Genomic DNA, 13,991 nt, shown 5'->3' on the forward strand with positions numbered 1-13,991 from the left:
AAACACTTGGACTACTTTGGGTCGGCCCCAGGGCCCGGCAATGGGAAGGAACCGAAGCGTGGCGTGGTGCGTGCTTTGAACCCCGTTCGGTGCCCGAAATATGGGGCAAGTAATTTGCGGAGACGCGCACAAATGGCCTCTGAGGGACGCGCCGTTTGGGACGCTTAGTGAGGATCGTGATTTCACACCACGGACGACCACCGTCGATGATCCCCCGTCGCACTTTGGTGACCCACTTTTGACCGGTTTCTGGTCCCGGCCGCGCCGCGCTGGAACAGCTCCGGCTCCGAAATCAAAATGGTAGACTGCGGCTCAAGTCCAATCCTCCTGGCTCGGCAAACGGTTAAGAACCACGGCACATTTCGACACTACGCGACGTGGGGAAGCGTCAAGCGTTTGTTAGTATGTCTTAGCAGAAAGGCTCCACTCTTTCAATCATCGCTCCTTTTTTTGTTTAATTAAAGTTTATTGAATGTGAGAATTTGAAGAAAGTGCAGTCTGCGTGCTGAACAGAGTTTCGGCCTCTTGGCCATTAGAGCAAACAACACAGCCTGCTACCCAGTCGAACGACGTATTTCCACAGATCCACAAACCAAACGTCCGGTGCCGACAGATTTTAGGACGAACCTTCGATGCTCTCGCTACTTGATTGTCTTTTGCGCCTTTTTCCTCCTGTCCCACCGGAACCACCTTCTGCCGGTTCGTGCATGCCATTATCAGTGGCTTGCTGGTGCTCAAGCGCGTCCTTTTTCATGAGTAAGCTTTGACGGCACCAGCGAGCTTTGATTGCTCGCTCGAGCAAAAAATCGAAGATTTTTCCAGCCTCGCTCCGTGGATCATCCGCGTCCGGGAACAACAATCGTTCGTCCTGCTCCTGCTGCGTCGATGACTGCTCCATGTCGGGGTCGATCCAGGAAAACTTGACCGGCACCAGCGCTGACTGCGGGCTCGGTTGGCGGCATTCGGGACACGATTTGTTCTTCACAAGCCACTGGTGGGCGCAGGCACGATGGTAGAAGTGGCCGCAGGGACTGGCCACGACGTTGGTCTGCGTCCACAGTGGCGCCGAGCAAATGGTACAGAGTATGTCCATTCGTAGCTTTCGAGGGATGCGCACGGGTCGACGTTAACTTAAAGAATGAGCCCGAAACGTACGTTTAGCCAATGTCAAGGATTACTCAGTTTGCTGGAACGACATGCAAGTGGTTGCGTGGTGTGTGGCATTGGTGACTTAGATGTTGGCGAAAAAAAATGTTTTGTTAAATCTATGTCATCATCCTCAAAATCTATCTCTATGTCTATTTTAGGCCCAATTTTCGAAACGGTCTGAAAACTTTGCTTTGGAGTAACCTACAACACATTCTTCGTATCGGCTCCTCACTTAACTATTGACGGTAAAAGTTGTCCACGGAACGAATCTCTTGAGTTTAAGTGCTAAGTGAGGCGAATACGGTGGTTGCGGAACCATCGGAACCACGCCCAACATTCCAATAGTATTCTTTGTGGGAGAGTTTGACCGGTTAGAGGAATTCATAAGGCACCAAACCACGCTCGTCGAAGACAACACTGGTTTCCGTTATTTTTTGAGCCCCAGTTGTAATGCTGACAAGTTTCAAGACTTGCCGATGTACACACATAATTGTTTCAAAAATCTAGGTTTCGATCAACTGAATATTCGATAACTGCTCAATTCGAGGGTCGGCCAGAGCATCGAATCGTGGGTCGCGTAGCGGCACCTTCTTGGTTTGTAACTTTGTAGCGCGAATGGGCGCTCCGATTGCGGCTTTGTTGCGGATTCAAATGTCAACCGCCAAGAAACCGCGGCGCGCCGGGCGTTGTTGCACCAACCGCATTCGCGTGATCAAACGGCACGCTCCTGCACTACGAGTGCTTTTGTGTTTGTATGTATTGGCCAGCTGGTGCATGCACCATGCACGCCGTTCTATTTCGCAACCCACACTTTCAATTGCCACCATCAGACGGCCAGGGAAGCGCGGCCGTCACGATTCATCATCATCGCGCACCACAGCCGTGTAAGGTTCTTTCGAGAGGTTCTTTCCAGCAGATCGTGCCCCGTTGGCGCCGTGTCGCATGGTTCGCTGGAAGGTGCCCTTCCAATCGGCGCACGAGCCGCAACAACAGCGCCGGGATCGATTACGAAATGTGATCTCGGCCACACGGAGACTGTCAGGCCTAGCGGTCGGTCGGTCGGGACGGTATCCTTCACCCAACCTCACCCTCTCCACGCCAGCGGGCCCGCCTGAGATAGTCGAGAATTTCGCGACAATCGCGCGCTGCAGTCGGCCGAATCCCCCGCCACGTGGTTGTCCGACGGATTCGGTTCGACGGTGGATTTGCAAATTTGAACTTCAGATTTTTTTGGCAAACAAGACGCGTAGATCGCGCGCGCAATCGGCGATGTCCTCTCGCTCTGCGTGTGCACTACGACAACGATGTTGAATTCTTCATCGCCAACCAGAGGACAGCGAGGGACAGTTTTTCTCGCTGGTAAATCCACTTCTTTTTAGGCTTGCTTCGGTCGGTCAGCACGGTTTCATCACGAATCCGCGCGCCAGCGGCCCCCGAAAAAACTACGCGACGCGAATGAATAATGTATTATTGTGGTATCTGAAATGTTGTTGGTTCACCCGCGCTTGTTTCCGGTGCCCAGTGGCATTACATTCTTTGCATCAACAACTGCCTGGCCTCGAAAGGGTGCACTTTCTTTTCTACGACCGGCTTATTCGGTTGAAACATAATCAAACAGCGAGCAACGCTTAGTAGACTTGGGACGAAAGATAGTTTTTGCCGAAGTTGAAACTTTATCGAACACGTGTCTAAGTGTAAGTCTCATTCGCTTCGCTTTTTGTGGCTCACGTGCTGGTTAGACGTGGCTTCAATTGGGTCATTGGGTTATCACAATGTGAATATTTTTAACCAAAAACCAAACCTTCCTCGTTCTTGCGCCAATATGCGGTCGAATTCGTAATCGGAAGCGTACGTGCCCTTGTCGGGCCCTTTAATTTAAATCCATTTTCATTAACACTAGATATACCACACCAGTCATTTTGACTGGTCGGGCAGTTTGAATTGCAAATTTCCACTACACATAATTTTTTTTTTCCGAAATGATGTCATGACTTTTAATAGCTCTAAGTAAAGAAAACATTTGATAATAAAAATTTTTTTTATATATGTTAGAAAAAAAAATAATTTTTTTTTTGGAGATTTATACCATACCAGTCAAAATGACTGGTCCTTGTTTCTATGAAGAACTTTAGGCCAAAACGGCAAATTTTGCTCAGAATGTGATCTATTGATCTCTGAATCGTAGGTTGGGCACTCCAGACCGTTGGTGTGTGCAACAAAAAAATTGTTTACCCCCACCCCTTTCCCTTCTCCTCTCGCCGACATCCCAATTGATGTACCCATGATCGTCAACAGGTTGGAAGCCTCTACAGTTTTGGGGTAAAATTGGACAATATCGCAAGCAAAATTGAAGGCATTTCTTGCAATATTGTACGCACGTGGAGCATACGAAGGAAATACTTTGAGACTTCAATATTTGTGGAGCAACAAATGGGGACCATCCTTTTTCCAGTACTGTGAGTCGACGTGATTTTACCGAGATCCTACAGTACATTCGTTTCGACAATAAAAATCAGAGGATTCAACGTTTGCAAACAGACGAATTCGCTTTAGTTTCAACAGTTTGAGAAAAAAAAATTGAAAATAGTCAAAACTGCTTCAAACCGGGAGCTTATATTACCGTGATGGTATGGTTTTCTGTATTTAGGAAAAGAGGAGGCTCGAAATGCCTCAACGCCCCTAAGCGAATTTGTGGTAATGAAACTTCTTGAGCCGTATACCATGAAGGGAAGAACTGTAACAACCGATAATTTCTTTACAAGTATTCCTTTGGCAATAGGGCTAAGATCTGAAAACACTTCTTTGGTTGGAACTATACGCGCAAACAAGAAGGAACTGCCGAAGTTGCAAACTGAAAGAAGACAGCATGGCGCGTTTCTCAACGTTGTTATACACTTGCAATGGATGCTCGCTTACTGTCTATAAGAGCAAACCAAAAAATAAAGTGCTTATACTTAGTACAAGACATAGTACATAGTAGTACAAGAAAATGCGGTACACACACACTAATATATAGATTATCCAACAAAGTGATAAAAATTAAGTGTTTTGTTATACAAAAATGTATACAAATCCATTTATCGATTACAATTAACATTACTAAACTTGTTTTATCAATTTTATAGAGTGAATAAATACTTGAAGTCATAATAAGCAATTTTTCACATGACCAGTCATTTTGACTGGTCTGGTATAAATAGGTATATTGAAAATGGTGGTATATCTAGTGTTAAAACCCTGTCTGGTCTGGTAAAGCACCACCAGCACCACCGGGGTTACGCAGCGTATCGCCAGGTCAAGGATTGGCTGCCGCGCTCTAAGCCTTAGATATGGCCATGTTTCCACACGCCTCACGTGGGCACCGTCGGGCGCACCGTACCGATAGTGATAAGTACACTGCGCCGCTGCGACCTTGTGAATCCTTCCGCCCGCATTACCTGAGGAGGGCTTCGGACTCGTCTCTGAACGTGCTGTTGACTCATTACCGCTCATTGTTGTTGTGCACGGCGGTGCACAGATATGAACTTCCTGGTGCTGTGAATGTATTAACCCGTAGCGAATACGCGCACCGCGTCAGAGTGCGAATTAGATAAAGAGAAGAAATGGCGTCTGTTTTAGTTTACGCACCGCCATCGCCGTCGAACATTTTGTCGATCATCGACTGGATGACTAATGGGTGACCCTCGCGCTGTTACTAACCAAACAGCGATGTGCCTAAGGCAACCACCATCGCGAGAATGCCTTGAGCCCTATGATGTCGTCGAACGGATGTTTTTGGGGTGTCGTTTTTTGACATTGTCAACCTTTTTTTGTCGGCAAGTCAGCATTTTATTCCGAACGGACTCTTTGCACTTTGTCACTGTTTGAGTGAAGGCACTCGAAAAAAAAGGTTGATTCAACAAAAGTATGGCTTCATCAGGTCCGCAAAACGCAATAAATGCTTTACACGTGAATCGACGACGCAATGTTTTTATTTGCCACTCGATCGCCGAGTCGATTCTATTTACGTTTAACGTGCGACAGAATGAGAACAAACCTGGCCCACAATTTGGGAACTCAAATATTTCACCAACGAATGAGTTGAGTTACGTCAAAGCAAGCCTGTTGTGTGCTGTGTCCCGGAACGGTGAACGGATTAGGAGAACCATAGCGAATTTTTCGGCTCCAGCTTTTCTCGCGTAGCGCTTGACACGGTTTTTACGGTACATCAATTATCATCAAACTAATTGAGAACCTGTAGCAAATGGACTATGTCTGTGGCAGCTGGTAGAGGTATTCCGGGTTTTCCGGTCTGCCATCGCGCCGGCGACGATATAATAATCCCTGACGCACCAAACGGGACTGCTGATCGCTGATTAGACTGGCGTTGTTGATAGTGCTGCCCGGATGGCAAACAGTGCCAGATGACAGATGACGACCCCTTGAAACAGTCTGAGCCACAGAAAGAAGCATGAGGTTATCATCATATTTGATTGGCCACGTGGCGTGCCATATTTTGCTTACCTTTGGCAATGTACCTTGACAGTACCTTGAGGGGTACATCATACGTCCAACGTCCAAAGCACGATTAACCAATCGCAAATCAATCGCTGACACGGGTGGTGTGGGCTATGGATCCTCATCTTCACGTCGGTGAGAAAATGGGACGTTCCACGTTCAATCCAGCCACCAACCAACCAACCTTCAAGAGCTCGAATGGTTCCTGCGCGAGGCTTTTCATCGCGCTCGACACAACAAATGAGTGCCCAAATCAGGCAGGCATTTTCGGGATGATTATCTTTCGCCCACCACAAAACCCTGGCTGGCCCCGGCTGGCCTGGCCATCGACTCGAGGAAGTGAGCCTCCTCTCTCGCATCCACCCGATCGAGAGATTATCATCCAATCCATCCATCCATCCAGCGTCCATTTGCCTGTTTTTTCGCCATCGCCGCGGCGAATGGACCGGAAATCGCTAAAATGGCGATGGCCACTTGACTGGCGCGCCTTGCCCGGATGGTCCTCCGGCGGGCCCCGATCCCGTTGCTGCTTTTCCGGCGGGCTGACCGTTCCTGTTGCAAATTATCCCAATCTCCGTGCGCCGGGTCGGGCCGGGCCGGCCACTTCCCTTTGGATGCAAAAAGCACGTACAGAACTCGCGTCCGTGGCCGCCTGAAATCCGCCTGGGAACACACCGTCTGTAAGACGCACGCTCCGAAGGCATTAATTGTTTTCGCCATAAGCGGCCGCGGGAGCAGCAGCCTAATGTATGCTTCGGCTCTCTGTCGGCTGTGGGTTGCGTTTTGGGGTGGGTGCTGTTATGTTCAAGCTGCCGACGGGGTTCGGGTCAGTTTTTGCAACAACCCCGATCGGCCACCGCCGGTAATTAAATTCCATCATAAAAAAGGGGTTCGTTCTTTTTTGTCTCGCGTGAAGAGTTCTTGAGATTACTTTCGAATCGATCGAGCACTGCGGGTGTCCTTCATCGGGTGGCGGCACCTTCCGATGGAGCGGCGACAGACAAGATGACAGACAGAAAATTGAATTGTTACACAAAAAAGAAAACGGAGGCAGGCATGGTGCCACAGTGAAAACGTCAACGCCCACCCAGCCCAGTGGGCTTGCGCAGATACGGCAGCAAAAAACCTGTCCCGCAACTCTCGGCCAGAACGGCCCAAATCCGGTTAAACGGTTAAAAAAGGTCCTCGACGCGTCGGCTTATTTGCTCGGTTCTTGTGTTCGAAGCGATGGCAGGCGCCACAAACTTGACTGGAGCGAAACGCTTGCCGGAAGACCTCGCTCTCTAACTTCCATTAGACTCCGAAGACTCCAATTAGACCGGCGTCCTGAAGATCGAGTCGGGAAGTGAGCCGGGACCACTTTATCCACAATCGACCACCTTCTGGTGAGTGGCCCAAGTAGGCTGGCGGACAACTCAGACTCCAATTATCATGCAGGCCCCCCGAAACCAGAACTCAACATTGTTGCGGCAGCACACCACCCGACAAAGCGACATCCTTGAGACGGCCAAGAATGCCAATTTCAGGATGCGATGGAAACCGGCCAAACCGCCTCTCCACACTGTGAGTACTTGCCACGGAACAATGTGGTCCAAAAAAGGGGAAACTGTAGCAGCGTACGCCCGCCGTAACATTTGTCATATCCGCCACGCGAAGCGTTCATTACGTGACATTGTCACATAAACCGGTCGGCGGAACTCGATACGCCCGATACCGGCCACAAGAGCAGGGCTTCGCCACGGTCCACGGCTTCTCGCGGCGGTGGCGGCCAACGATGAGCTGGCAGTTTTGCGCAGAACGAAAGGTGGCCTCCCTCACCTCCTCGATTGTGTTGTGTCCGTCCCCGTCCTCGTCCTCGATTGTGTCGGACCGACCCAACGGTTCAGGAGTCAATCGAAGTTGGCGGGGTTGCTGCTGCCGCCACCACGCGTTACGCATCGGAGAACGCTCTCCCGGTGGCCGTGATTATGATGAAATATCGGAATTAGTTACGCATCGATGCCGATCGGCTCTGGTGGCTTCTAATGGCTGGTCGGTCGCTAATGTTACTGGGAAGCGCACTTGTCGTCCGCGCCGAACTGGCTGGGATTGCCAAGATCTGGAGGGTCGGGAGTCCTCCTCCGGTGCAGGCCGTGTCTGTGGTTGTAGGTCATGCCACAGGATGGAGCGTACATTCCACAGGGCGCACGACACGACGTGTGTCTGCGTGTGTTTGAGATCGGTGCCCTGTTTTGTGCACCTCCATATTAGAGAGTGATCCTTCAAGTGTTTGGATTTTAAACTACCGATTGCTTGACTTTTAAAAGCGTCAAACTTCATTCGGGAAATTGTAAACATTTAGTAAAAGCTGTGCAGAAAATTGGGAAATATATAAAAATCTTTCTTCCAAAGTGGTGAGTTCCAAACCTCAAACCCGCGAACGTCGTGCAAGAGAAGCCAATGCACCCACAACGAGTGACTGTTTGGTGTGGATTTTGGTCTGGCATCATCATATCGTTTTTTCTAAAATGAAGAACTAGCTTATCGGTTCTTCGGCACAAACTGAAGCTGAAAACTTGGACGACATTTAGTTTGAACAGGACGGCGATACGTGCCGTACAGCGACAGCCATCCCATCTTCGGAATCGAAACACTAGAGCGACCACCCTACGAGATTGGCAACAGCTGCAACGCGGACTGCGGACACAATAACGCGAGACGGAAGTTCCCTTCCGAGCGGCCTCTCTCCCGTCGCCAACGATGGAAGACGGCGTCCGTCGAGCTTATCGTGTCGTGCCCGCGTAGTTCGCTGGTGTGCGGTCTGGTTGAAGCCTTTGTTCGGTAGCGACGGCTGCTGTTGCAACCGGTTCCCCTGCACCGCCGGAGAGACGCACCCGGGCCCAGGGACGCGCGGCGTGGCTTGGCGCACGCGGCGAACTGCCTTGAACTTACTTCATACTTCGCGCCGCACGCAAAAGCGTAGCGCGCAGCGCGCAATCTGTTAGATTCCACCAGCCTTTGATGCTTTTTATTTTGAAAATGCCCATTCATTGACAGCTGTCAAGAGCGACGTAGTTTTGGTCGCGAACCGAAGCACACTTTTAACAGAAAATTTCCAACATTCCACTCCGATAAATGAACATCTTCTTAAGCGGGAGTCAATCTTGGTGCCACCGGAGGCACCATGCTCGTTAACCGTTGATGATCGTGTAGCGTGTCAGGCCTGCTCAGGGAGGACAATGACACGCCGGTCCGACCCGAAGTCCGAAGACCCAGGAAGACCCGGCGTCCTTATGTTAAAGTTCCACCACCATGCGTAAGCCCGCGGTCGCGGTCAATCATTGGTGGCTTGGGCTCGGGATCCGTCAATGACACTGACGACGAACTGACATTTAGCCGGGGCAGCGTTTGTAGGCTAAAGGCGCTCGCGATCTCGACAGCCATTTAAACGCTGCCGCACCGTGGATTGAAATCCCATTCAAAAACACGCGTCCTAAGGCCATTACCCTCTGCCTAGTGAGTTCGATAACCCCAAACAAAAAAAAAGCGGCCCATTCTGACTCTAGTGCTGCGTGTCATCATTATCGTTGTAGTTCTGGTGGAAAATTGTCGCGAGAGAGAGAGAGAGAGAGATGGGTGATAATTTGTGTTTCGTTATCCCGAAATGATCGTTATTAAACGTCGAAACGGATCAATTGGCACTAAAAGGGCTGTAGAAACAGGTAGTCCCTGCTGTCAACATATTGAATGTACGTTAATCACGCTAAACGCCGTTGGGCCCTTCTGGCAATTTAGTTGCCTCCGCCGAAAGCCATTTGTTAGCCGCTATCAGCTGGCTTGCGCACAATTTAACATCATTGTTGGCTCGGAAACCTTATGCCAGACTGACGGCCAAAGGTGATTTGTTCCAACAAAAGTCTGGTCGTGGATAGTGGTTGCACTTTACATTACTCACTTTTGTCCTGAAGACTCTCCGTTCGGGGGTCATTTGTCCAACTCAGCTAAGTAGAAAAGGCGTCCTCCTAGAGCAACCCACACAAAGGTCCATGTTGCCATATTCGCGTGGATCGCTAATCCTTCGGAAGTGAGCTCTGGGTGGGTTGCGTGTCGGTAAAGGTTGTCTTGGCAAAGGAAGCCGAAAAGGCTTACCGCTCACCGCTCAAGGGCACCGTTTCTCTTTCTTGTCCAAACACCGAAGGACCACCCGAAACGATCGCCTCATGTTTTGTGCCATTACTCTCTCTCTCTCTCTCTATCTCTATATTAGGTTTGAGGCTTTGAAAGTTTTGTAACGTAACGATCTTGAAGAATCCTAATTGGCCCCCCTGTTTGCCAACTTTTTATCGGTACCCTGGGCATCGCGACCCCACAGGGATCGATCATCTTGACAGAAAGGGGATCCACCACCGTGTTGGGGGGGGTGTCGCAAACGGAGCAGACGGTGTGTTGATCCGAGACCGCACACATTCGCCTATGAATTTTAATTGCAATTTATCGAATGGGACACCTCCCGATACAATATGGCGTGGGGATGGTCCAAGGGTTTACTTTCCACAACGGCTGGTGGCTTTCACTTGACGCACATCGCCGTGTCGCTGGACGGAACGTGCAACCACGACCGAACCGCCACCACGAGTGTTTCTTACGATTTTTATTGATGACTCGGCACAATCTTGGCCAGAACTGGAAATAGAAAACACGCAACTGTGCGCCTGCCTCACGCGTCGAACTTATTCACCGAATGGTGCTAATTGGAAGGTGGTCCGTGGTATTGGAGCGGTTATAGAACAACAACTTTAAATTATGTTTGCCATTTTCGGTGGTGATTCGTGTTGCGATCATCATTCCGAGTTGGAACTCCATATTAGTTCATTGTGCGCCCCAATTCAGTCTCAATTAGAGTAATCCACCTCCAGTGCAGCATCCGCGGAACCGAATTTTACGAATGAACTTGGCGCTTTTCAACGTGTCCGCCAATTAGACGGATAATTATCATTCGCAGTGAAGGTTGCATGGCCCATGGCCACGCGCAATGTCGTTTTTTTTTGGTTGTTGTTACAATTTATGCTCCGGACGGAACTAATGTAGGGGGAAGAAATAAGAAAAAAGTTCATTTTGTTTAAATGGCGCCCAATGGCGAGCTGGTTTTAAGTTCCGCGATTCGTAGTCATATTCCTTCCGGTTAATCCTTCCGATAACATCGTAAGCTTTCAACCGCCGGCGAAGGAACGATGGCCACGGCCGCAGTCTATTTTAATGTTCGCTCGCCGTAATAAGAATTTTCATTCGAACGCAAGCGAATTAAGAAGTGAAATGATCCAGGACGCCCTCTACCAAATCGTTTGTGACCTTTCTACAATTTAGTGTTTGGGAAATGTTGCCACGAAACCATGAAGATTTAGAAAGCCCTATATCTATCTAAGGCTAGGTCCAATTAATCGCTGTCGGGAGTAACTTTTGCTAGAATCTCCAATTTGTTTTCCGTTGTGTCGGCGGCGCTGTCATCTTCAGTACCAGCGGGATACCCAGGGGATGTTGGTCCTATATAAATTATGGCCCAATTTTCCGACTCGATCTCGACTAATTCTCCCCCTTTCTCCCCATTTCCATTTCATCTCTCGACACTCAACAGCCCGGCGAGTCCGGCTTCGTGGTGCTGGGCGACCTGACGCTGGAAACCTCGACGGATCCGGACGACGCGTGGGCCATGGGACCGCCGTCGCCGTGCAACGGTGAATTCGCCAACGCGTACATCGTCATCAATGGCAAATCGAGCATGAGAAACAAGACTAGTAGAAGTAACAAGGTAAGTGTTCCAGCTTTCAGAGGGCTGGCCCAAGTGGGGACACATCTGCGCCTGGGGCAAAATACGGTCCTGTTCGATATCTTTTCGAGTCCATTGGCGGTACATTTACGCGACTTCCCCACATGCCTAAACGATATATGATGGTCAACAGCACCAGGCGGCGTGCCACCAACCAAGTCATGCCCGGCCACTTATCGTGGTCTAATATTTGCCCAAAACCACCGTTCTCAGATAAGAAGCGCGAGCCCCCGAAGTATGACGGGGAGGAGGTTGGTGTCTGAAAACACTCACTTCTTCTTCGCCGCTGACGGAACGGCGTGTCCACGACGTTGTTTTGCCCATTTTTCTGTATGTTTTGGGCTTCACCGTTTGGGCCCAGGTGCCGCGCAGAAATGCTAATTCGCCACTGGTGGAGTGAAAATTTCCACTCGACACACATCCCCTGCGTACGGCGTACGGAGACTACACTCGCAGAAACACGGCCACGGCGGCGTGGAAAACGCCGTGCCGTGAACGTGGCCACTCTGAAATTGGTGGAAGCCCACGGACGGACGAGTGGAAAGTTGACGCCGAGTCGAGCCACGAGAGGGAGAGCGAGACAGGGTCTGGCGGCCCCAAAGGAAAGGAAAAGCGCGCCACGCATTCGGCATGTGTAGGTGCGTATCTCCGGTCCTCTGCGCGTGTGTGGGTATTTGCTCACAGCGGAGGCACTCGATCACGATGGAAAATTGCTCTCTGCTACCCATCTGCTGCTGCTGCTGCCGTGTTGGCGTTATCCCCGTTTTCCATCAAGTTAACAACATGACCGCACACACATCGACACGCGCGCACACTGGCCAGACGCTGGTCGGTCTGTGGAACCGTCAGCAAAACCTGCGATAGTTTTTCCTAATGAACGTCTCGAATCGCGGTTTCTCGTGTGAGTCTCGGCAGCAGCAGCAGCCTTTCTCTCTGAGGCGTCTCCGGACGGCGCGCACAGGACACATTCCTCCAGTACAAAAAAAAAATGCTGGGCTGTCCGATGTGGCCACCTAAGGCTGGTGAAAATCTTAGGGACATATTAATGGTCATTTGGCAATTTTTCCAATGCCTTAATTCATCGACGACCGCGCAGGAAGTGACTTGTGTTGTTGGGGTCGATGAGGTAACTTTTTGAGGTGGGTGACCATTTCAATGGAAAGTTTTTCCATCAAAAAGTGCATCCCGAGGCAATAAATTCATTCTCTGGTGACCGCCACTTTTTGGGCGGATTTGGTTGACGTCCGCTGCGCCAGATGCGAACGTAGCGAGAGCCATTTTCCGATTCCGCTCGGTTAACTTTACATTTAATTAACGCCAGAATGAGCCAGGTTGGGCATGAATTATGGGGTAGGAGCTGGTCAAATAATTTTGGCCAACTTTCCGTGCACAAAAATCGTTCTCAGGCTGTTTCTGAAACGTAGCGTTAAGAAGGCTTAATTTCATCAATCGGCACATAACCTCCTTTCGAATGGTTGGAAAGAAATCTACCTGAGACACTCTCTGGCCACCAAGATCTGTGCTTTATTCTGATCGATTTTTTTTTTAATTCTCAAAATTGGATCTTTATTATACAGAGATGTTTGATTACATAAGAGTACAGAGATATTCCACAATGGGATTGCAGCTATTTAATAATTTTAAAGTATCAAAATGATTGAAATGAAAATATTTTGATTAAAATCTATTTAGATTACATGTTATGCCACGTGGCATTGAGTCATTATAATATTCTGATCGAATGATTGATGGGCGGCTCGGAAAAATATCGCTTGATTCGATCGATCGTCCGATCGAAGTGGGAGCTACTACGCGACAAAGTTTGCATGCGACAGTTGTCCTGAGTGATAATGGCCAGCCAACCCGTTGTTGAGGTCCATCGGATCCTTGCAGTTTTTTTACACGAACGATGGTATCACTTTACACTTGAAAGAGACGGAACCGACCGGGAACGGTGTTTGAGATTTTTAAAACAACTTGCCGTAAACTGGGCACCCATTTTATTCGTAGCACCAGTTGGCTTCTGCGTGTTTTCGTGGCTCCCAGCTCAGCTCACGGTACAGTAGATAAGGGCTGTAGTATCAGGGTTACGCTGCAATTGCAGCGCTCCAGGGCGCCGGTCAGCGAGAGCTGCCGTTCCCGGATGCGGCAAACTTCAGTGCGATAAGCAGCTGCGCACAAGTTTTCGTAAACAACTTCCTATTTTCGTTCGTTCAAAGCTAAACGAAACAAAGGACAACAAAAATTTTTTTACGTCAATTACAATTGTGTCTATCTGTAGCCATTTGCATCCTTCCACCGTTTGGGCGATGACCGGGCATAACGTCGACGAGACCATAGTCTCCAGCATTCGAGTCAGTGAAATGTAGGACACACGTTCAGCCGAGACGGGATCGAGTTGCTCTCCTGAAACTCGTTATCCGGCCCGACGCGTACCGTAAATCCTGTTTTTCCGGTTATCCGCGGTTAGTGCCATCCGCAAATCGGTTTGCGATCGAGTGCGCATGATGCGTGCGCATGATCCGCCCCGGAAGCCCCTCGT

At 49.6% G+C, this 13,991-nt stretch overlaps 1 protein-coding gene across 1 annotated transcript in view; it reads left to right on the forward strand.

The window, feature by feature from the left end:
• The window catches only part of LOC131207291 (uncharacterized), a 47,491-nt gene that overhangs the window by 10,469 nt on the left and 23,031 nt on the right, over positions 1-13,991 (forward strand). Inside the window, exon 3 of the mRNA XM_058199903.1 lies at positions 11,258-11,431. Within this exon, the coding sequence (XP_058055886.1) occupies positions 11,258-11,431 (174 nt within the window). The remainder of the gene's footprint in view (positions 1-11,257; positions 11,432-13,991) is intronic.

Source organism: Anopheles bellator, chromosome 2, assembly GCF_943735745.2.
Source record: "Anopheles bellator chromosome 2, idAnoBellAS_SP24_06.2, whole genome shotgun sequence".
Classification (NCBI taxonomy): Eukaryota; Metazoa; Arthropoda; class Insecta; order Diptera; family Culicidae; genus Anopheles; species Anopheles bellator.